Genomic DNA, 24752 nt, shown 5'->3' with positions numbered 1-24752 from the left:
CCATACCTTTCAGAAACTTCTTCGGCAAAAAGAACTAGAATAACTTTGTTTAGGAATCGCATCTGTTATCCAAAATGCCATTCCAGTTACAACCCTAACATGTTTGTTCTAGAACATCCATTTGCAATGTGCACATTACACGTGTGCCAAGAAGCCGTGTACACTTGAGCTACGCATAAAATAAAAGCACCCAATATTGGCACTTGGGTTTTTCGTTTTTGTTTTGTGATTGTCGGAGAACAATTAGAACACAATTTAATAATGATTAAAAAAATGAAATGGAATTAAAATTAAAGTTGTATAACAATTAAATATAACATATTAAACATAAAATAAGGTCGATTTAACTGACTTGAAAGGGTAATAATTGCTCGTAGAGTTGTAATATCTTTTAGATAATATTTATCTCTCCACATGTATATGTGGTTATGCAGACGATACAGTAAAAAAAAACACTCCAAAATCAATCTTAACACTGATATCTAGCAAATCGTGGCGTGCTATTTACTTTCAACGGAAGTTAGGGTAATTTGTTAGAAATAGGGTTACAAAGTATATCCAATGTGGAATACGAACTTGACTTACATTAGAGCTAGTGGCGGAGCTAGTAGCTTGTCTTTTGGAGGGTCAGTACTGTAATTATAAAGTTTTATAGCCTTCTATTTCAATTGATATTGCAGCATATGTTTAAGAGTTATTGGCTTTTTCATGGAGCTTTGGGGGGCCATGGCCACTACAGGCCTGTATGTGACTCCGCCCCTGATTAGAGCATCTCCAAAGGAGGCTTTAAAGTGGGCTCAACCACTATGGAGTTCTAACATATAGAAATTAAAAATTAAAAATTCCCCCATGAGAAAGTCGAAGCGCAAGTGAGCTCAACCTAGCTCCATGTTCCACTCGCCCAGCGCACCTGGGATTTTCAATTTGCCCATCCTACCGCTTACCTTTTTAACATTGGTAATCCAACAGCTGGGATTTGAGCAAAACAAAGGGTTTAAAGTGACCAACGACAAAATTTTATTTTATATTTTTAAATTTCTGCAAGCCAATCTTGCTAGGTTTGGTTTTCCTAAGGATTAGTTAGGGGACAAAGTTTGGGTGAGTTGATGGTTAGAGATTGTGTTTCATGTGTTTAATAAGGGTGAGTCATTGCAGTAGATACTTTCATTGAATTTTGGCTAATATAAAGATGCTTTTTATTTCTTTTAATAAAGCATGAAAGGGCATTTTGGTAATTTGACACAAAAACTTCCAAAAATAATATAGGTATGAATGAAATTATACATTCACAAATAGATGAAAAATATGTTTTATGGACATATGGAAACATAAAAATATTTTATTTGGTAAGAGAAATAATCAAACACATAGGGCATTTTTGTCATTTTCAATTAAAAAAACTTAAAAAATGGCAAGTATATAAAAATGACTTTCTATATTCAAAAAAATATATGAGAATCATGTTCTATTAACATTTATAATACATACACATGTTAATAGTGTAAAAATAAATCTCTTTCACTCACTGATAGTGCTATAGAATAACAGTTTGTGTGACACTCACTATTATTTCACTGTACTAAAATTTCATAAAGTTAACAATAAAAATAATACGGTTAAAATCACAAATTTAAACCTTAAATTAAGCCTGGAATTGATTTTTTTTTCTTCTTCTAAGAAATCTCCAACCGATGTGTCAAACATGCCATAGACATTTAACAGCTAGAAATATCATCTCACATCACTCTAACCGATATGTCAAAATTGATGTGGAATGAAGGCTGGAGGTTGATATGTTATTTTTAACATCCCAAAAGCAAGATGTCAAATGAATATTTTATTATTTTTTCTTTACTTTTCTTTTTAATTAAAAATGAATCAACACTAAAATGTAATAAAATAATAATTTAATTTGATATATCGGATGGAGTGTAAAGCTGTGTAAGATGTCAAATTGCCACATCAACCATCAAATTTAAATTTGATATTTGGTATTTAACATCTCCTTTGGAGATGCTCTAAGTAGTTCTATATATAGGGATAGTACAACGTGCGATGTAATCTTATCAAATAAGATAGGAGATCCAAAGCCATAATGAACATAGCAGCTCTAGCTACTTTCATTATTATATGATAAATGTAAATGAGATAGTGATCCAAAGCCATAAAGAAGAAGACCTAGCTCCAACTACATCCATTATTATCTGACAAATGTAAATGAGATATGGATCCAAAGCCATGAAGAAGAAGACCCAGCTCCAACTACCTCCATTATTATCTGACAAATGTAGACATTGGTATCCAAAGTCATAAAGAATATGACCTAGCTCCATCTACCTCCATTATTATATAACAAATGTAATTTTTGGAATCTTGTCCAATTTTAATTTTAATTTTTGTTGAAATTTTTAATTAGACAAAAACTAACATAACATATACATACATTAAAAAATATTCTATCAGAGCTATGTTTAAAGTTCCCCATTGTGGGAAAGATATGTTTAAAGTTCAAAATATTCACCAATTTTTAGAGCCCCAAATAAAGCCTAAGATTGAGAGTGCTCCTAGAACCCCCTAATGTCTTCTTGTTTATATTCCTTAAGCTTCATTAGGTTGTGAATTTTGTCCTTTTGGTCATCCCCATCTCTTCTTTTGGGTCTTTGGGATCTAAAAACCCTAAACCCTAAAGTATTATAACTAGTTAATGTCTTGTAATGCATGCTTTAAGGGCATATTATTGAGGTTGAAAGAAGTATTATAACTACATTAAAGGTTTATAATGATTTTGGTAGCAATGTTTGTGTATATAAACCTTCAAGTTGATAAATGTAAATGTACACCAATTGAGTGTGTTAGGCCATCTCCAACAGTGGACTAAACCCACAAATTTAATCCTTTCACACTCAAAAGCCATCTCCATCAGTGGGCTAAACCTGCCATGTCACTAGGGCAAACCCACTCAGTAGGCCAAAGAGGCCAAGTGCTAGGCCAAACTTGGCTTGATTTATGGATGGGCTATTTTAGGCCTACTGACGTCAACTAGCCGTTATTATAGTTTATTTTTTACAAAAAAAATCCTAAATTTTTTTTTGTATACTTTTATAATAAAAATGTATGAAAAAATTCATACATATATATATATATATATAAATAAATACTAACCTCATGTCTACATAATTTTTCACATTCTTGTCATCATTCTATCTAATTTATGACATTCTTTTCATTGTTCCTTTTAGATACTATAGTTAGTCTTTTCATCCTTCTACATAATTTTCCACAATTTTTTTATCCTTTACATATTATCTTTCTTCTTTTTTCATAAACAAATTGTCCCCTATCATCTAAAATGTATTTTAAATAGGATCTAAGTAGTACTTTAATTAAATTAATCAATATATTTAAAGAATATACTAAAAATTAATAAAATATTGTGAAGGTTGTGATTTAGCCCTGCGTTGCTGGAGACGATAAAAATATAGCCCCTCACTATTCCTTAAAAAACTATAAATAGTGAGCTAAATTTTATGGGTGTGCTATGTTTAGCCATGCACTGGTGGATATGGCCTTAGTTGGATTGATCCAGACTTTCGATTTGTTCTCAAGTGGTCCCTAGTTCAAACCCCCATGATACCCGTGTGTGAGAGTTCGCCTCCTCTAACTTTGTCAAAAATAAAATGAAGACGAATGTAAATATACAAGTTAAGTATCAATATATGAAATTAGAGAGAAGTTGCTAATATTACAACATTGAAAACACAAAAGCAGTCCAAAAATATCAGATATCGGGTTCTGTTTGCACTTACACAGAGGGACAAGGGCCTATCTCATGAATGCTAATTACATTTATGTTTCCTAATTTGCATATTTTGAGTGTGTTAGTGTTACTATTTCTACCATGACCCACATAAGATCTCTACTTACAATGCAAACCACTTGTTCGGAATTGTTGATCAAATACAATTGTCTCATATCGGAAAATTCCATATTAAGGCCTTTTGAGATAAAATTGTACATCTAGATGGATAGATGGGCTTGATTAATCTTGATGAACCTAGGTGGAATTGGACTAAAAAATAAAAAAAATAGTAATGAATCTAAAATCAGGAAAACGAGAAATAAACTGTGTTTAACCTTATATTAGTTGAGTGACAAATTTTAAATTTGATCCTCACTCATCAAGCAAAAAGGTCAATGTATTAAAACCTATAAGAATTTTTTTTTTTGATCGGGAAACCTATAAGAAATATATGGGGTGAGATTTTCGTTGAAAATGTCATTTTGAACTCTGCCATATGTCTTCTTCACCTCCATTCTTTCACCCACTTAAGACTCCACCACAGAACCACCAGAGATCTCAAATATTCCCACGAGAGAGAGAGAGAGAGAGTATTACAAATGAAAGGAGTTGTATGAATCACGCACGATGAACAAACGATCTCCCATGCTTAAAGAGTTCATCACCACAAGAGATGAACAGAGTTTATTTGAAAAAGAACAGCACGAATGGATTGTAAACGAAGCCCTAACCAAGGAGCAAGGGCTTCAACGTCCCAAAAGAGCCCCCAACATTCCCATACATGATGTTGATATCAGAGTATTAACATGGAATATTGGGAGCCCTTGAGGGAAGTTGGAACCTTCTCCTTACAAATCTCATGAAAAACTTCACCACAGTCATCTCCACCTAGTTTACACCAAGCTTCACTAGGGTTTATATAGAGAAGTTCGAAGTTGCTTTTGAAAATCTAAAAGCTGATCGAATCCTATCTTTCACGAATATATGGATATATAGGTTTGTTTTAGGGTATTGTCTCAATCACAAATAGTTGAAGCTATAACTAAAATAGGAAACATACAAACACTTTTTCACCTCTGACTTTGCGACAAATCACAGACACTGACTTTTTAGATCACTAGTCAAAATTATTGAGAATAAAAGGACTGAATAATATCATGGATCGACTAATTCCCTGTCCCAAGGGTCAAGGAATTTTCTTTTACAGCGCACACACATCCATCAACAATTACAGGGAATGTCTACTGTTTAATTTGCCCATATGAATTCAATCCTAATCAAATGTTTAATTTACAGAGTTTATACCTAACCTTTAATTTGTGAAGAATAAAATCTTTAACCAAGGAAATAGCCCTTTTATTTTATTCATTATAGTTTATTTAATCTATCTTCTCTTACATGCAGAAACACCTAACAGATATATTGTCTGTATCTGCTGAGGGAGACTGAGTATGCCTGACTATGCTAGAATTTATGCTTAATATATTATTATTTTTTATTGGTTTATTTATAATGTATCCATACTTATATTCTTCATTTACTTTCGGGTTTATGTTTCTTGTGATGTTCTAAAGTTTTGTATTCATTTCGTCTATGTGCCCACCGCTTTCAGGAAAGCTTTCTACTCTCAAAATTGAAAGAGAAAGATCAAGCCTTTGAGTGCGTTAGGGTTCGTGTATTTACATATTCATATCATCGTCCAATTTTAGAGCCCCAAATAGAGCCTAAGATTGAGAGTGCTCTTAGAAGTTTGATGCATCTTCAAATTTAGACAGATAAGGTATAACTGACAGACATGAACAATCATGTCTTATTAAAATTAATTTTGAATGTTAAATGATATAATTATCTAAATTTGTTTTAAAAATATATAAAGGCAAATTCAGAATTTCCTAGAACCCTAATATCTTCTTGTTTATATTCAGCTTCTTTAGGTTGTGAATTTTGTCCTTTTGGTCATGCTCATCTCTTCATTTGGTCTTTGGGATCTAAAAACCCTAAACCCTAAAGTATTATAACTAGTTAATATCTTGTAATGCATGCTTTAAGGACATATTTATTGATGTTGAAAGAAGTTTCATCTTACCTTATGCATGTTTAGTCCACATGTGACTCAAACGTCTACATTAAAGGTTTATAATGATTTTGGTAGAAGTGTTTGTGTATATAAATATCTCTACTTACAATGCAAACCACTTGTTAGGAATTGTTGATCAAATACAATAATTATCTCATATCGGAAAATTTTATATTGAGGCCTTCTGAGATAAAATTGTACATCTTGATGGATCGATGGGCCTGATTAATCTTGATGAACCTAGGTGGAATTGGACCAAAAAATTAAAAAAATTAATGAATCTAAAATCAGGAAAACAAGAAATAAACTGCGTTTAACCTTGTATTAGTTTGAATGACTCAAATTTTAAATTTGCTCCTCATTCATCAATCAAAAAGTCAATGTGTTAATGAACCTATAAGATTTTTTAGATCACGGACATTGACTTTTTAGGTCACTGTAGTCAAAATTCTTGAGAATAAAAGGACTGATTAATATCATGGATCGACTAATTCCCTCTCCCAAGGGTCAAGGAATTTTTTTTTACAACGCACACTCATCCGTCGACTAATTACAGGGAATGTCTACTGTTTAATTTGCCCATGTGAATTCAATCCTAATCACATGATTAAAAAACATAACAAAGGAGAGCATTACGGCTTTCTCATCTCCCATCGAATCAATGAATTTTTTTTTAATTTTTTTTTTACAGAGTTTATACCTAACCTTTAATTGTGAAGAATAAAATCTTTAACCTAGGAAGAAACATTATGAAAAGTTGGCAAAAGACATTTGTTAATCCTATAGTAACATAAATATTCCCTCCAAGGCCTAGGTTTGAGTCCCACTACCAACAATTCTTCTTGATGGGTAATCTGTAAAAATAAAAAAAGGGGCTAAAACCCCTCTGTAAGTCCTTCAAGAGACTTTGGTATGCCCTGACCCTGGAATGAGGTAGGCCCCCGTCCCCCTAAATTTTTTTCGAACAAAAAAGATTTAAAAATATATATACATATTTCCCTCCAACTTACGAAAGCTTATTGGTGTCGTTTAGTTGAATAAAAATGGCAATTGTGAGTTACCATTTTAGGGTTAATTGCTATTCAGAAAGAAACGTTTGTCCAATTTACATAGACAACGGCATGATCTTTGGTTGAGCATATTGTACTTTGCTTTATATGCTAGGCGAGAAGATATAAATATGAACACTACTTTGCTTCAAATTCCTTTGCTCCATATGATTAAGGTGGATTAGATTCCCCGTAAGTGCATTGATACCAATGTGTTTTAATATGTATTTATCTATGGTGAAGTTTGTTCAGAAAGAAGTAATGGTCTGGTTTAATTGGTATAGACGATTTGAATTAGATTTTCATTTTCAGTGGCTGATTGAGTTGCAAAGATGGCAGCCAGTTTCTCAACAAGAAGCAGATTAAGTTGCTGTAACTTTCCATAATTGTTATTTTGTTTCCCTTTTACTTTTTGTTTTATGTTTTTCTGATATGTCACTCAAACCTCATTTGAGAGGGAATAATCAATAAATTCAACACTGCTGATCAATAAAGATTTAGAAACACCAAGGTTTATTTACCAGTTTTAGAGCCCCAAATAGAGCCTAAGATTGAGAGTGCTCTTAGAAGTTTGATGCATCTTCAAATTCAGATAGATAAGGTATAACTGACTAACATGAACAATCATGTGTCTAATTAAAATTAATTTTGAATGCTAAATAATATCATTATCTAAATTTGTTTTAAAAATATATAAAGGAAAATTCAGAATTTCCTAAAACCCCTAATGTCTTCTTGTTTATATGCCTTAAGCTTCATTCGGTAATTAATTTTATCCTTAGGTCATGCTCATCTCTTCTCCTTTGGTTATATTCCTTCAGTGCCAGTTTCACATCTTACAAAATTGGATTGGACCAAACTGAACTGGTTGCGTATTTTTTATATTTATTTTTAAATTATTTAAGTCCAATACTTAATTTCTAATTCCATAACTAATATTTTCCCAAGCCTAACTTCAAAGCACCTTTCTTTTCTAAGCCCAATCATCTCTCTTTGCATGAAATTAGATCATTTGTGAATTTTTAAACCCAAAAAATAAAAATTTAGTTGAATTTGTAAAAAGAAATAATTTAAAAATTAAATATAAAAATATCCGGTTCAAAATCAGAAACCGCATCAGAACCGGTAAATTGAATTGGCTAGTTTCATAAAAATTTTCCACCAAAACAAGACCAAACCACACTAGTAAATAAAACCAATTCCGATTTTGATGTGAGGTAGAAATCGGATCGGACTGTGCCCACTTCTAATGTTGACATTAGCTAGCCATTATTATAGTTTATTGTTTTTATGTAAAAAAATTAAAAATTGTGTTTTTAACAAAAAGTTCTAAGAAATTGCTAATTTGTTATATATAAAATACCAACTTCATTTTTACATAATTTTCCACATTATTTTCATCATTATATCTAATTTCTAACATTCTTTTCATTCTTCCTTTATATACTATCCTTAATCTTTTCCTCCTACATAATTTCCAACATTTTTTCCGTCTTTAACATATTATCATTCCATTTTTTCATACAAAAATTGTCCCCCCTCATTCAAAATGTATTTTAAATAGGATCAAAGTAGTACTTTAATTAAATTAACCAATATATTTAAGGAATATACTAAAAATTAATAAAATATTGAGGGAGCTATGATTTAGCCCTGCACTGCTGGATACGGTAAAAATATAATTGTGTTTTTATTCATATTTTAATTAATTTAATACAAAAATATTATTTTACCTCTATGTTTAATAGAAAAGTTAACAAAATTGACGGTAGAACCATTTGTCCTAACAAAATTGAAGTTGAAGGACCACAGGAACGATTTTGGAAATTGAGAGACTCAAATGCAAATCGAGTCTAAATTCAGGGACTAATAAAACGATTAACACGAGTGACAAATTTTAAATTTGATCCTCTCATTCATCAAGCAAAAAGTCAATGTGTTAAAACCTATAAGAATTTTCTTTTTGGTCGGGAAACCTATAGGAAATATATGGGGTGAGATTTTTCGTTGAAAATGCCATTTGGAGCTCTCCATATGTGTCTTCTTCACCTCCATTCTTTCACCCAATTTAGGCTCCACCACCAAACCACCAGACCAGAGCTCTCAAATATTCCCACTACGGTTAGAGAGAGAGAGAGAGAGAGAGATTATTACAAACGAAAGGAGTTGTACGAATCACGTACGATGAACAAATGATGTCCATGCTTAAAGGGTTCATCACCACAAGAGATGAACAGAGTTTATTTGAAAAAGAAAAGCACAAAGGATTGTAAACGAAGCCACAACCAAGGAGCAAGGGCTTCAACGTCCCAAAAGAGCCCCCAACATTCCCATACTTGATGTTGATATCAGAGTATTGAATGGAATATTGGGAGCCCTTGAGGGAAGCTGGAACCTTCTCCTTACAAATCTCATGAAAAACTTCACCAGTCATCTCCACCTAGTTTACACCAAGCTTCACTAGGGTTTATATAGAGAAGTTTGAAGATGCTTTTGAAAATATAAAAGCTGATCGAATCCTATCTTTCACGAATATATGGAAATATAGGTTTGCTTTAGGGTATTGTCTCAATCACAAATAGTTGAAGCTTAATTAACTAAAATATGAAACATGCAAAAACTTTTTCACCTTTGACTTTGCGACACCAAGCTTCACTAGGACATTGACTTTTTAGATAGCCAAAATTCTTTGTTAGGCGAGAAGATATAATTATGAACACTTTGCTTCATAAGGTGTACACTTTCGCTTCAAATTCCTTTGCTCCATATAATTAAGGTGGATTAGATTCGCCTTCTACTTTCATTGATACCTTGTTGTGTTGTCCATGGACAGTTTATTCCTCGCATGGCTAGCTAGCTAGTGGAGTTGCTTATCGGATAGTCTTCGTGATCGGGGCCTCAAGTTTTGGATTGATGACGGGCCTCCCCTAGCTCAAGGATTGTATTCAAGATGACTGCTCTGATTTGCATTTGGTTTCTTGAATTTTTTTTTAGTCATTTGTGCGTATAGTACTCTTTCCTCTATCAGAGTTTTGTCCTACGTGGTGTTTTCGGGAAATAGGTGCCGAATGAACTAATAAGATATTTTAATTAAAAAAGAATATAAGAGAAAAGTAAAAGTAGGACGGCTGCTGCTATAAGAGAGGAAGAGAGATAATTCTTAAGTTTTGAGGCATTTAAAGCTAATGTAAAAAGAAAATAAAAACATTATTAATATTAGGGGCGTAAAGAAAAATTAATAAATATGAGATTGATTTTAGGGGCGCTTGTTTTGAACCTCTCTTTATTTTAAGTTACGTTTGTGAAAAAGTTTGGTGCAAATCTTCCCTCCTTAACCCACCTATTTTAATAGGGGCATGTTTATCCACCCCAAATATCACTAGTAGGGGCCTATCAGTTTTCCTCCCCTAATTAACAATTAATAGGGGTGTATTATATTTTCTGCCCCTAAGAACATCTCCAAGGGAGATGTCAAATACCAAACATCAAATTTAAATTTGATGGCTGATGTGACAATTTGACATCTTAGACAGCTTTACACTCCACCCTATATGTCAAATTAAATTATTATTTTATTACATTTTAGTGTTGATTTATTTTTAATTAAAAAGAAAAGAAAATAATAAATAATAAAATATTCATTTGACATCTTTCTTTTGGGATATCAAAAATAACATCTTAACCTCAGCTTTCATTCCACATTAGCTTTGACACATTAGTTGGAGTGATGTGATATGCTATTTCTAGCTATTAAACGTCTATATGACACTTTTGACACATCGGTTGGAGATGTTCTAAGAATATCTCCAAGGGAGATGTCAAATACCAGACATCAAATTTAAATTTGATGGCTGATGTGGCAATTTGACATTTACACAGTTTTACAATCCACCCGATATGTCAAATAAATAATTATTGTAATAGTCAAATCATTTAAGATAAAGAAGGAAAAAAGAAAATAAAAAAAAATAATAAACGAAAGTAACAGCCAGCTATCTTTAAAATATAATAAAATATTCATTTAACATCTTGCTTTTGGGATGTCAAAAATAACATCTCAACCTCCAGCTTTCATTCCACATCAGCTTTGACAATTCGGTTGGAGTGATGTGAGATATTATTTCTAACCGTTAAATGTCTATGTGGCACTTTTGACACATCGGTTGGAGATGCTCTAACAAGACTCTCCTAATACTTCTTTTTTTGGTAGTGTTTGTATTTTGGTTTTGAGTTTAATGAAAATTATTTTGCCCTTAGAAAATTAATGTGCATCACATGTAGGGTAGTCACCCAAATACCTACATAATACTTTTAGGGTATGTTTGGTACACCATATTAGACTCTTGATAGAGTAAATAGCCTATGTCAGTTGTTTGGTGTCAACTTGTGTTATGTAATTACCTAACTATGTTAAACGGGTTGGGCTTTTAATACTCTCCATACTAGACTAACTAATATAACCCACACACCCCGGTTTAGATATACACACTTAATTATAAAGACTAGGAAAAAAATAGAACACACTTTCTACAAAAACAATACACTCTTTTTATCTTCTTCTCCCTAGAGTTCTTCTCTACTATCTTCTCCATAAGTTATTCTTTTCACTCTATATTCTCCCGCTATTAATCTCTCTCACTCTCTATCTCTCTCTCTCTCTCTCTCTCTCTCTCTCTCTCCCACTTCAAATACATTCTCGTGTATTTGCATAATTTTTTGTAATTAAACTATGAATGCAAATCCTTATGTGTAAGTTTGTGATCACTTTTCCATTAATTGATTGCAAATCCTTAGCTGTAAATTAAACTCAAATGGAAGCTTGATATTAGATGTTCCAGTGCTTTTTTCGAAGCTTGAATAATAACCCTTTCGCAGTGCTTTTTTCTTGACTCTCCTTTTTTCTTTAACTAGCAACCACTTAGGCTTGAAAAACACATGCTTCAGTAAGAAATCGTGAATCAAATATTCTCCAGCGACATTGAATGACATAAACTGTGTTCTCTCTCTCTCTCTCTCTCTCCCTAAATTGCTTTTACTAATTTTCCTTTATATTATGCCTGGATATGGATGAAGGAAAGATTATGGCATACTTTATAATTAGATTATGGTTCTTGCATATTATGGCTTGGTGCAGAATTTGGTTCATGTGAATTTAAATTTCCACTTAAATTATCAAAGAGTTAAAAATAAAAAAAAAGTTTGATCCAATGTTATCTAATGGAGCACCAAACAAGTATAACTTAGTTAGATTATTTATCCAAAACAGCACCAAACACCTTATAATCTAATGGATAAACAATCAATACTCTCCGGAACAGATTAATACTATCCAACAAAAATTAATAAGTACAGTCCGACGTACCAAACAAGCATTACTTATTTGAAATGTAGCCCACTTCCAACTGAACCTAGCTAGCATCCCACATATATGTAGCCTGATTTTAACTTCTTTTTTGTCGTACATATATATTTGTATCAAACTTATCAATGTGTTTTAATATGTATTTATCTATGGTGAAGTTTGTTCAGAAAGAAGTAATGGTCTGGTTTGGTATAGACGATTTGAATTAGATTTTCATTTTCAGTGGCTGATTAAGTTGCAAAGATGGCAGCCAATTTCTCAACAAGAAGCAGATTAAGTTGCTGTAAGTTTCCATAATTGATATTTTGTTTCCCTATTACTTTTTGTTTTATGCTTGTTTGATATGTCACTCAAACCTCATTTGAGAGGGAATAATCAATAAATTCAATGGCATGCATGCATGCATGCATTAACATTATTCATGTCAAGGTCCAGTTGCAGTAGCAATGCAGAAAGTAGTGAAGTGAGAAGGCCTGGTTGCAAGTATGCACCTGCATAAAAAGCACCCTAAATATTGCATTAAGCTGAGAGGACGATGAGGAAAAAAGAAAGAAAGAAATAAGAAGATCGTTACAATTGCAATTTGCAGCGATGAAGTACACTATTTGCTTACTTCCTTTATCCACAAGGCAGTATGCTGTCCCACTTCTCCCTTTAAATCCAAATGGTATTCATTCGACTAGTGAAGAAGATATGATAAAATGCACCAAAATATTCGTAATGCAGGCTAGTTGGAGACCATGTGCTTAATTCTAATCCATAAAGAAGGGATCCATGTAGAGATAGAGATCACAAGGTAGGATTTTGATTATCCAGTTTGGAAGATGAAAGATTTGATTGTTTGATTATCAATCTATTTCGGCAATCTATCTTGAATCTGATGCTAGTCGAACATAAAATGATGAAGAGAAAAAGAAAAGAAGAAGAAGACAAAAGAAAATGGAGAAGAGAAAAAGAAAAACAGGGATAATAAGATGAAGTGACAATTATAGACGGTTGAAAAATAGTGAATGGTTACATCGAGAAGCCAAAATTACTTGAGTTATTCATAATAAATCCTAATACTTTTGGGTTTATATCTAATTCTCTACACAAAACAAAGCCAACAAGCTGCAAAGGGATAACCGATTCTATTCACCATACAACTTCTAACAAGAATATGTATAGTGCGTGGGGCTGTTTGAAGATCTTGTCACTTTCTTGTCTCTTAATCATACATTTTAATGTCAAAATGCATCTAAAGTATTTAGAATTCATTCTTTGATTGAGGTGATCAACATATGGAAAAGCAACCACACCAGTGTGATCACTTAGGCCTTCTCCAACTCATTTGGGGCTAAACCCAAATTTTTCCCTCCAAAAAGTAACTATTTTGTTTTGCCTGGACTCAAATCATTTTTTCTCCCAACCCTCCGAACTCAAATTTTAAGTCTACAACTTTATTAAATTGTTTGAGAATGGTTTAAGTCTTTTTTTTAAAATTTTTTTTTTTTATGGATAACATTTTTTCGTTCAATCTTTTTAAATAACTTCATAATTAAATTTTTTGAACAATTTGACCTAAAAAAATTGAAATTCCACAAATTTAATTTTATTCCAAAATAAAACACACAACATAATTCTGAAAGAAAATACACAGTACTTCAAATTCACCATACATGAAACCCAATAGGAATAAACTAATAACCACCATCGTGGGGGCTTGGATAATAGTCCCCTGAGTTGTCTTCAGGATTAACGCTAGACTATTGACCTTGTGCATGTTCTTGCATAATTTCATCTTGTTTATCCCCCCAATACTTCTTCTTTCTTGGAGTAAATTTGGACACGTCCATAGACATTATTTTTTGTTCTTGGGCTTCCTTATCTTGTTGTTTCTGATAAGCATAAGCATCAGCTTGATCTTGGACAAACTTGTCCAATATGTTGAGCTTTCGTTTCCTATCCTCCTCGAAAGCAATATCTTGCTCAACCAATGATTCCAAGTATTTATCCCTTGTTTGTTGGGAAGGGTCAACTATCTTCCCTTTTTTTTTGGGCAGCCTTTTGTTTATCTCGCCCCTCTAGGCATGATGATATTCTCTGCGTCATTATCCAAATTTACCATACTTGCACTAGCTCTAGAAGAACGTTGTGTGGGAGGCTCATTTATATCATTCCACTTTAAGATTTCCCAAGCATGGTACAACTTGAAAGGCCTATTTGGAGGCTTATTATCATTAAGAAAGATCGTTTTCGTATACACGTCCTACGCATGAAAAAATAAATTTAAGTTTGGAGTTGAATAAAATTACAAATATAAATTTAAAGCTTCAATAAGAATGGTTGCTTACCACATCATGTAGATTTGAGCCACTTTGTGGGTTCGTATTGGCCTTAGTCAAGCATGCCTTCCAAAGAGAACATTGTTGGTGGATAGTCTTGAACTGAGAAGCGATGGCTTGATATGTTCGTCGCTCGGGTCCACTAATGCCCATATCATTTTCCATAAACTTTTGATATACACGCTTTCAAAATGTGTCGCTTGCTTGATTGGTGCCAATAGCCCCATCTTTACTGATAGAAACTCACCCTTTGCACAATGCCTTATCTTATTCGGGCCTCCAATTCACACCTCTTTGAGATTTTGTGGACATCTTCAACAAGAATGAAAGGAGATTGATGAGATTGACAGAGGAAAAATAAATTGAAAACTAGATAAAATATTTTTGGTAGATTATTTGAGAAATGGATGGGTATTTATAGAGTTTGGAGTGAGTTTTGGGGTTGGATCTGATCTTGATTAATTTAAAATATTATTTTGACCGTTGGATTTAAATTTTAGTCGTTGGATCTTTTTGTTACCCGTTAAAATAGCTTAGATTTAATCTAGATCGTTGATTTAAGTTGCATTTAGAATACCAAAAAAAAAAACTAATTGAATTGTTGCCGTTGGATTCCAACAGCAACTTCCCAATAGCTTGACATGTGGCATGACAAGCCGCCATACAAAGAACAAAGCAGAGTCAGGGGCCCACATCAGATTCTTTGCACCTAGGGGCTGCTTCAAATGCAGGTGGGCTCCACCGAATAGTTTTAGGTCCAGGGAATACTTGGACTACTATTTGGGTCCAAGTTTGGGTTTCCCCAAATTTCAGCCCCTTCATTTTCTTAGGTTGGGAGAGGTTTGAGGCTATAATTTGGGATATTTTGGGTTGGAGATGGCCTGGGGCTAAACCCAAATTTCCCTCTCCAAAAAGTAACTATTTGGGTTTTGAACGGACTCAAATGTTTTTTCTCCCACCCTTCCGGACTCAAATTTTAAGTCCGCAACTTTATTAAATTGTTTAAGAATGGTTTAAGTCTATTTTTTTTAATGGAAAACTTTTCTTCATTTAATCTTTTTAATAACGTCATAATTTAATTTTTTGTACAATTTGACCTTAAAAAAAAATTTGAAATTTCACAAATATAATTTTATTCCAAAGAAAACACACAACATAAAATTTTTTAAAAAAAAAACACAAGATAATTGAAACACAAAAGGAAGATTGAAACAATTGTTGGTCTCATTCACCATCTCCAAAGCTCCTCCAAAGGTGATCAATCAAATCATGTCGGAGACTCTGATGCACATGTGGAGATCGGACTCCATTATGACGAATCATGTAATCAGAGAGAGTCTGCCTATCTTGGTGGTACTCGTATGCAATGCTTGGCTCTATCTCATATTGTCTTGCTCTGGCCCTCCTGGATCATTGTGGACACATATCCTCATCATCAAATTCCTCTTCAACATATTCGTACTCATCCTCCACAATCATGTTGTGAAAAATTATATGCGTCATCATGATTGAGTGGAGGTTATCCTTGCACCACATACGTGCAGGGCCCCGAACAATGGCCCATCGAGCCTATAGTATTCCAAATGCTCTTTCAAAATCTTTCCTGTACGCTTCTTGAATTTGTGCAAAAAGCCTCTTCTTTGGGTTATCAATAGAAGAGATGGTCTTCACCAAAGTAGCCCAACAGGGGTAGATCTCATCTGCCAATAGCCTAAATGGTATTGATTTCCATTGACAATTTATTCAACGTGAGGAGCCACTCTATGTACCACATCATTGAACAATGGAGAACGAGCTAAAATGTTGATATCATTGTTGGATCCAGTGGCTCCAAAAAAGGCATGTCGCATCCATATGTCGTACGAGGCCACAACCTCTAGCACAACAGTGGGTATTTTTTATTTTTTGTTTTTTGTTTTTGTTTTTTGTGATCGTAAACTAGCTTGCCCAAGAAGATGGGCAGTTCTTCCATTCCCAGTGCATGCAGTCAAGACTTCCTAACATGTCTAGGAAGCATCGACGGCTTGCCTTGTGCAATAGCTTGTAAAGGTCAGCTATATTTGGACACTTGAGGTACCATTGCCCATACACGACTTCAACAGCTCAACGAAACTTACGGAGTGATTCAAGAACTGTGCTTTCACCCAATCTACAGTACTCATCGATCGCGTCAATGAGCATCCTCATGCGAGCATTCGAAAGACAGCAGTTAACTTTTGCTCAGAGGATCGCCCTTGTCGGCCGAGCCCGTCTTTTTTCTGGAGAAAGTATGGCTTGTGGTTAACAACATCATTCAAGATGTAGTAAAACAACTCTTTTCGCATTCGGAACCGTCTACGAAAGTCTGGAGTATTAAAATGTGGCCTTTCAATGAAGAAGTCGAACATAAGATTGCGATGGCGATCTTCCCTCTCATGGTTCTTGTACTCACGACCGACTACCAACCCACCATGTTTGGTGGCTTCATTTTCTAGTGAAGTATGGTGGACAATGGCTTGTATCACTCTCTGATGATGTTCCTCATCATCTAAATCATCATCAAACATAAAGGAAAAGATGGCCTTGCACGGTTATACATTGAAAGCTTGAAATGATATCAAAAGTATGAGAATGGAAGAAGATTGATGAAATTGACAAAGGTAAAATAAATTGAGAAATATAAAAAATATTTTTGGTAGATTAATTGAGAAATTGGTGAATATTTGTAGAGTTTTGGGGTTAGATCTGATTTAGATTAATTTAAAATATTATTTTGACAGTTAGATTTAAATTTCAGCAGTTGGATCTTTTTTTTTTAATCGTTAAAATAGCTTAGATTTAATCTAGATCGTTGATTTAAGTTACTATTAGATTTTTTTTTTAAAACAAATGAAATTTGAATTGCAACGACAACATAATCTGGAGCTGACACGTGGCAACTTGTCGTGTCAGCAAAGATACAAAAGTTACAAGCACGAGCCCCAATCCAACTGTGCTAGATGTAGGTGGGCTCCACTGAAATTTTTTGGGTCCAAGCAATACTTGGACTGCTATTTGGGTCCAAGTTTGAGTTTTTTCAAATTTTGACATCTTCATTTTCTTGGGTTGGGAGAAATTTTGGGCTATAATTTGGGATATTTTAGGTTTAGCCTCATAGGTTGGAGATGACCTTAATTAGAGAGCAACTCTCTCTCTCTCTCTCTCTCTCTCTCAGAGGAATGCATGAAGGTGACCAAGAATTAGTTTTCAAATTTATCAATGGAACTACATGTAAACTTCTGAAGACCTTGTTAGAAAATTATAATATATATATATATATTTTTAATAATTGAATGGAAATTAAATTATAGGACCTGTGACTTTAAGTACATGACTTTTATGAATTGGTATATATCCATTGGGAATAGTCATGTTCTTAACCGAGGAAAAATTAAATATTATTTATTTTGTTTGTGAATAAAATAATAATACTTTATGTGAAAAGTTGCATTGTTTCATAGAAATTGAAACATTTCACTTTTTGGCTTAAGTTGCATTGTTTCATATGTGAAAAGTTGCATTGTTTCATAGAAATTGAAACATTGCATTTTTTGGCTTAAGTTGCATTGTTTCATAATAATTGAAACATTGCACTTCTTGGCTTATGGTTGCAACATGAAAAGACACATTTGTTGATTATTTTTAGTCACATATTTTCTGAATAGAGGCCTTGTTGCCTATAAATAGAGAACCTGCTATAACATTTCATTCATCCAATTGTCATCCAACAATAGTAGTCTTTAGAGCATTCATAACATTATATTTTTAAGAAATATAGTGAGTTAGTAAGAGAGAATTCATACACAAGTTATTGAGTCCGCTTTTCTTGGGGATTGTAGTGCTACTTCAACAAGAAGTCGATCGTTATATCCTGAGAGACATTTGCCAAGCAAATCCTAAAAGCACATGTGAGGAGGCAATTTCATCTTAAGGAGATAGAACCAAGTTCTAGACTCGATCATTTGTAAAATATTCTTAACATTTACCTTGTCATTATTTTCTTGTATTTATTTCGAATTTTTAGTGAAATTTTATTTTCGAAATTTTGTAAATATAGCAATTATCACTTTTATTTTACCAACTGACCTGACTTGATATTTAGTTGGGTAATTCTACATGGACTATTGTACACCACTTTTATGACATTGTATAGTTTATTAGTTTACAATGTGATCCATACAAATGGTCTAAGCATTTTTTTTTTTTCTACTTTGTTGCACTATCTTTTTCCCTTAGCTACCCAGAGTATTTCATGGGATGTGATTACTTACATCTGAGATGAGCTCACCATGTGCCTTGTAATTTGAAAATATAAGGAGTGTATAATTAATAGTTTTATTTAAGCTGAATGTGTTTTTAATTAGACATGATAGTTAAGCTTAATATTCAGTTTTCATTCATTCTTTAACAGCTTAAACTTTTGAGGTTAATAATAATTGTGCAAGAAGAATAGTCAAAAGATAATTGAGTAGGAAGAAAAGTGGATAAAACCTACTATGAATTGTAATGCATCCTCTTTACTCCTCATTATTGCCTCTCCATTACACTTGCACTTTGGGTATATTATGCTAGTGAAAGAGAAATTTGTGGGCCTAGTTAAAACTTTGCCATATTCATGGTGCCTACAAAGTCAACTTGCTTCTAGTAGCATAGTCTCATGGGGGTCAATTTAATTGTAAGAATTTACTTATGCTCCACTTGCAGGGTCAGCAACCATGCTGGAGCATCTCAGAGCTTTGCATGAGATTTCAAGTTTTAGCTTTTGATAGTCATTGACTTAAATGTCCTTTTTATGGGGTTCTATACAATTTCAAACCCACAACCACAAAAGCACATCAATGAACAAGAGTGAGGACGTTCTTCATAAATTAAAAAAAAATAAAAAAACGGGTGCTGGGAATTTATACTGTCGAATCTTGAAGTGAACCAAAAGATAAAAGCCAACTGAGTCGGCTTAATTTCAAATTTGTCATCAAAACTTTGCACATTCAGGTGCATTTCAAAAGAGGACATTTCAAATCTTAAAAGAAGAAAATCTAGCACAAGAAATAAATCAACCTGGACAAAAAGAAAGCTAGGATTGCTCTGCAGTCCCCATAAATCAGTTCCAGGTTCGGGTTTACACTCGTGGAAATTCACATCAATTTCTTTAAATCACCTTTAAGCCTTTGTTATGATACACCAGTACAAACTTTCCTATACAATAACTATCACGAGGTGTAACCCAGAATCAAAAGGGTTGAAAGAATGCAGTATTCTGTGAAACTAACTATTCATCAATGGAGAGACTGAAAAGAATAAGTGATAGCTGAAGCTTCCTGTCGCAACGAGATGACTAGGCTAAAAAATCGTTTGAACCTGAAAATAACAGAACACATAAGTATTAGAGATAATATTATTAGGGATCTAATATTTATAAGTTTCATTCATGATTTCTATAAGCCTATAACCAAGAATAAAGCTAATAAAACTCGAAAGCTTTCCTAAAGCAAACCCCAAATTTTTTAAAACCAAATATTTTCTAATAAAGGGAAATGTCAAAGCAATTTCAGCAAAGTATTACACAAAAAAGAGGACAATTACTACTGTGCTTTTTAGCACACCTTACTAACAGTTTGAGGGCATCTGCTTCACTAATAAATAAAAGCATGACCATTTCCAAATCAGAGAACATAGTAAATCCTTGAATGATAATTCCCATGTAGATATATTTCACTATGTTTCCAGAAGGGAGGAGGTTCTAGGTACATTATCTACAGAAACAAATATATATTCTTCCCCTTACGAATGTTCCTTTGAAAGTTGCGCAGGGTTGGAATACTATTGCACAATTTGAGGCCCGAGGGTATCTTTGTTACTAACAAATAAAAGAATAATCATTTCCAAATCTGAGAGTGGAGCAAATCCTTGAATGATTCAAGAAAATATAAAATTAAATCCTTGAATGATAAATCTCATGTCTATAAATTTCACTATATTTCTCGACAGGAGGAGGCTCTAGGCACATCATCTACAGGGAGGAATATATCGTACATAGTATTAAGGTGACCACAATTGGTTCATGGAAATGATTTTTCTAGCTTTACTTTCACAATTGACAATTATAATGGTTCCACAATTGGTTCATGGAAATGCTCTCAAAACATTCAAGCAAAATCAACTCTTCCAAATACAATGATTCGGAAACTAACCATGATCATTAGTTACGCAGAGTAATCTTTTTCAGATAAAATTGGATAACAAATTCCAGATATTCTTCTAAAACAGAGTGAAGCAGCATATAGTACCTCAGGATAAAATGACGAGCCCTAGGTACACCGACGCAGAAAGAAAGATAAATGATATCAGTCCCCTGCGTATAGAGATTATTAGGTTATGCAAGAAAGGAAACTTCAAGATTTAATCATTAGTACGACTCTCTGAACATTACAGCTAAACATATCTCTGAACAAAGCTCACCATATCACACCCCATCCAACCCCATTACAGGGGCAGGGGCAAACTTCTGCAAACTTTTCAGCATCACTGGAGTTGACTCTTCTAGATATTAAATCATCATAAATATCTGTGAAAATAGTCACAAGTTAAAACATCTGTAATTTGGAAGTTCAGAATAGGTAATTTATCTGTTAAGGACCATTGAGGATACCGTAAACTGAAAACAAACTGTTCATCACACCTGCAATTTCAAATGGAAAAATAAGAAACTTTTCATTTAAAAAACAAGCTCATCTCAGAAAGTAAAGGCTTGAAAAGATAAGAATGTACCAATAAAGAGAATAACGTAGCGAAGAATACGGACTTTTGTTGTTTCTTGCAGAACCCAAATTATAGCAAGGAATACAATGAATCCTGAAAACAATGATCAATCATGAATCGAAGAATGTGGATAGTATAAAAACCAGCACGTATTAAACCAATGTGAAAATACTCACCAATACAAAGTCCTCGAAGTGTCCACTGTATAAAACAATAGAATTTAGAACGCAAGAATGAGGAAATTAATATCCTGAAAGCTCTAACTATGAAAATGGAGCTAAAAATAAATTGTCTGCATATGCTTAATAAATGCGAATAGGAATATGTATTCATAACTCTCTTACATTTTTTGCCACAAAAAGAACAACAAGCAGAGCAACACCCAAACAACCAGCAGCAATTCGAGCAGTTAGGAGATTCGTGGACGCGAGTATCAAAGCCATTCCCCAAAATGATGAGCCTAGATCTGGATGCAGAAAGCACTTTAGACCAGGTATACCATTGAAAATCAGATTACATTAAATTGAATATGACAGAGTGGAAAGAGTTTAAAGAATGCAAAACTATTTAGTTTAACAGAAAAGACAACTGTAATTAGACCCAAAAAAAAAAAAAAAAGTAAATTCAAAGCCTGCATGGTTTTCATATAACACCAGCATGCATGAAATTAAAAAACCATGAGAACTTCTAAAAGAGTCCTATTTTAGCATCAGAAGCCATGTTTGTGCCAACACAGACTATTTGGCCCCTATCATATACTCATACACATCTTAGACATGTACTGAAGATGAAATATAACAAATTGTGGAGAAAACTTAGCTTGTGCACATCAAATGCAAGTGTGATAAATTGAGAAACTTAATATGGTTAACTATGTATGCACATATCCACTAAGACAATCATATCATGCTCAAAACTTCCAAAATTGCTTTTCGAAGTCAATGCCAAATGCCAATAAATAATGTCTCATAACAAAGGACAAAAATAAGGTTACATTGAAACAAAAATAAAGATTAGGGACAAAAGTGTATTACATCCTGCAGGTAAGATCAAACAATATATACCACCACGTGTTTGTGTGACCCCACCCTCATTTGCGTGAACCTGGATACCTTCCACCTGAAAACGAATTAAAATTAGAAATCCATGATTGAGGATGCTACTTACCTAGAAACTAAAGATGTTTAACGAACTGGCATGTGTTAGCTGGCCTAATGTAAGTCGGCCTTCAAAACCGAAACACTTGGTACAATGTGCTTACATTCACCATTGATAAGCTTCAATCATTCTAAATTTGAAACATTTAGGAAAATTATGAGATCCTAAGATTACATAACATTTACAAAAAATAATAAAATAAGAACAACGATAATAATGAGAAAGTTAATAATTATGATGATAACAATAATAACAATAAAAATGATAATAGTATTATAAATAATTATAACATCTTATCGAAGATATGCAACTGTTCAACTACCAACAAGCTTTGAAAGTGAAAAGTTACAGTTGGACTTTCTCAAGTGTAGAGTAGCATAAAATGTATCATCCTCATCTATAATTTAGGGCAGCTAATTTTCCGTTTGACTATTTAAGCTAGCCCATTATCTGACATTTAAACTAAGGTCATATACTATAAAAAAAAATTGCTAAGCCCCTGACCAAAACAGAATGGACCAAAGCAAAGCAAGTTCTAGTCCTTCTTCACCGAAAGCTTGCATGTTAAGCGGCCTATAAGCTTGTGTAGAAAAGTAAAATGTGAGTGTTGATCTAAGTTCTAAACTGAATATTGTTAGGCAAGTGAGGAACAACATTGCCGGCTAAGGTTTCTTTCAATGCCTCAATCAATCAGAACTCAGTGTAAACTCAAACTTGTGTAAAAAGAGAGGTGAATTCTGACACAACAAGCAAACAACTTTGAAAATAAAAGACCAAGTTTTGATACACTGAAATATAGATATCTATTTAAGAAAGTAACCATTGTTTCCTCTATGCCATCTGATCACATCATTTAAGCACCAAAGATAACAGAAAACAAAAAATAACTTCTTCATACCTTGCCACATGTGAGTATGCAAGCAATTGCATGGCTTGCTTCATGCAAGAACACCGTGATGAGCTTAAAAGGTGTGAGTATTATTGTCCTCCACAGCTTTAACAACCAAAACAAACTTCTAGATCAAAAGGTCAACTTGATCAAGTAAATGCTAAACCATTAATGAGATTGATTAAAAACTTTATAAAAAAAGGATTTTAAAAAGCTGCAATTTGACCTGCAAGATACATAGATAGGCAAACTAAAGCTAGGCAACATAACAAGGCCCTCCCCAAATCACGTAACATTAACCAAATAAAGTGTTCTTTACTACTCTTCTATATTCATATCCTTGACCCAAATTCATTAAATCTTTTCTCACGACCTCAAACAGCACCACGAACTTTTCAAGTGCAATGTCAATAGTCTTATCAACCAGAGTCACTAGTTACACATGAACAAACCATCTTGGTTGCATGTTTTCATCTTCCCTCATTGCTAATCCCTCCTTTTTACATGTTGGTTCTAAGATGAAGTTGAAACTTTTGCATTCTTGTTTGACATTAAAAGGAAAAAAATTAGAAAAGTTTCTCAAAATGATAATTTCCAAAGAGACATTTGGTTTGTGGAGAAAATAAAAACTTGGGATAGCCTCACACGCGAAAACGTATAAAATGTTAAATACAATACCTTAAAACTAATAAAGTTTTATTTTGGAAGCTATTAACCCGCTTCCTAAATTCTAATCTACCACATAGCCTCATTGTGTATTTAGCTAATTAGCATAACTTCCCCACAACAGTCAACTACCAAGAAAACACCATTAAAATCAACAAGAAACTTCTATTTAAAACCTTGAAGAAGAAGTACAAGAATTATAACATCTTGGGCCTCAGATTTTCCCTTATTTAAACCCAATGGAACTATCTGGTCAACAACTCGACTCAACCCGCTTAAGCTTCAAGAAAGCAGAACAAATACATCAGAGAGACCACTCTTAAATTTATTCTCTCTTTTTTCTCGGGAAACAAACAGAGTCAAATAGTTTCTAATGAAAGCAAAAAGGCCAAAGTTGACATACCGCGAGGATCACAACGGTGAAGACTCCAATAGTCGCTAAGAATACGACCTGGTCATGCTTGCAACAACTCTTCAGCTCCCAATTGGGCATTGTTTATACTCTTTTTGCTACAGAACAAGCTTAAATCCAAGACTTCTGAGGTACCCAGAAATCTCAGATAAGCGTTGGCACGGAGGAGTTGGGTTTAGGAGAAAGTGCAGGAAAGACAGAAAGTGGTTGTTCTTTTATCTCTCCTTTTTCCTTTTTTC

At 33.5% G+C, this 24752-nt stretch overlaps 1 protein-coding gene across 1 annotated transcript; it reads right to left on the bottom strand.

Moving 5' to 3' along the window:
- Window positions 1-19688: 19688 nt before the first annotated feature.
- LOC103342661 (peptidase M50B-like protein) lies at window positions 19689-24752 on the bottom strand. The gene is made up of 10 exons (XM_008246296.3): window positions 24505-24752; window positions 23445-23540; window positions 22423-22507; window positions 21733-21854; window positions 21565-21589; window positions 21398-21481; window positions 21279-21308; window positions 21089-21194; window positions 20917-20981; window positions 19689-19987 (listed from the first exon to the last, which is right to left on the bottom strand). Exons 1-9 carry the CDS (start codon window positions 24592-24594, stop codon window positions 20918-20920), a joined length of 702 nt encoding a protein of 233 aa, XP_008244518.1. The 5' UTR covers window positions 24595-24752; the 3' UTR covers window positions 19689-19987; window position 20917.

Source organism: Prunus mume, linkage group LG4 (assembly GCF_029339155.1).
Source record: "Prunus mume cultivar Tortuosa linkage group LG4, ASM2933915v1, whole genome shotgun sequence".
In the NCBI taxonomy this organism is placed as follows: domain Eukaryota; kingdom Viridiplantae; phylum Streptophyta; class Magnoliopsida; order Rosales; family Rosaceae; genus Prunus; species Prunus mume.
The sequence above is the reverse complement of the archived record's forward strand: the minus strand, read 5'-3'. Positions and strand labels throughout refer to the sequence as shown.

Excerpts from the sequence above, each read along its gene's own strand:
- LOC103342661 (XM_008246296.3), bottom strand. The coding sequence starts at position 24,594 with ATGCCCAATTGGGAGCTGAAGAGTTGTTGCAAGCATGACCAGGTCGTA. Across the intron at positions 22,508-23,444 it reads GCATACTCACATGTGGCAAG|GTGGAAGGTATCCAGGTTCA; the intron begins GTATGAAGAAGT and ends ATTCGTTTTCAG. Across the intron at positions 20,982-21,088 it reads GTTGGATGGGGTGTGATATG|GGGACTGATATCATTTATCT; the intron begins GTGAGCTTTGTT and ends CTCTATACGCAG.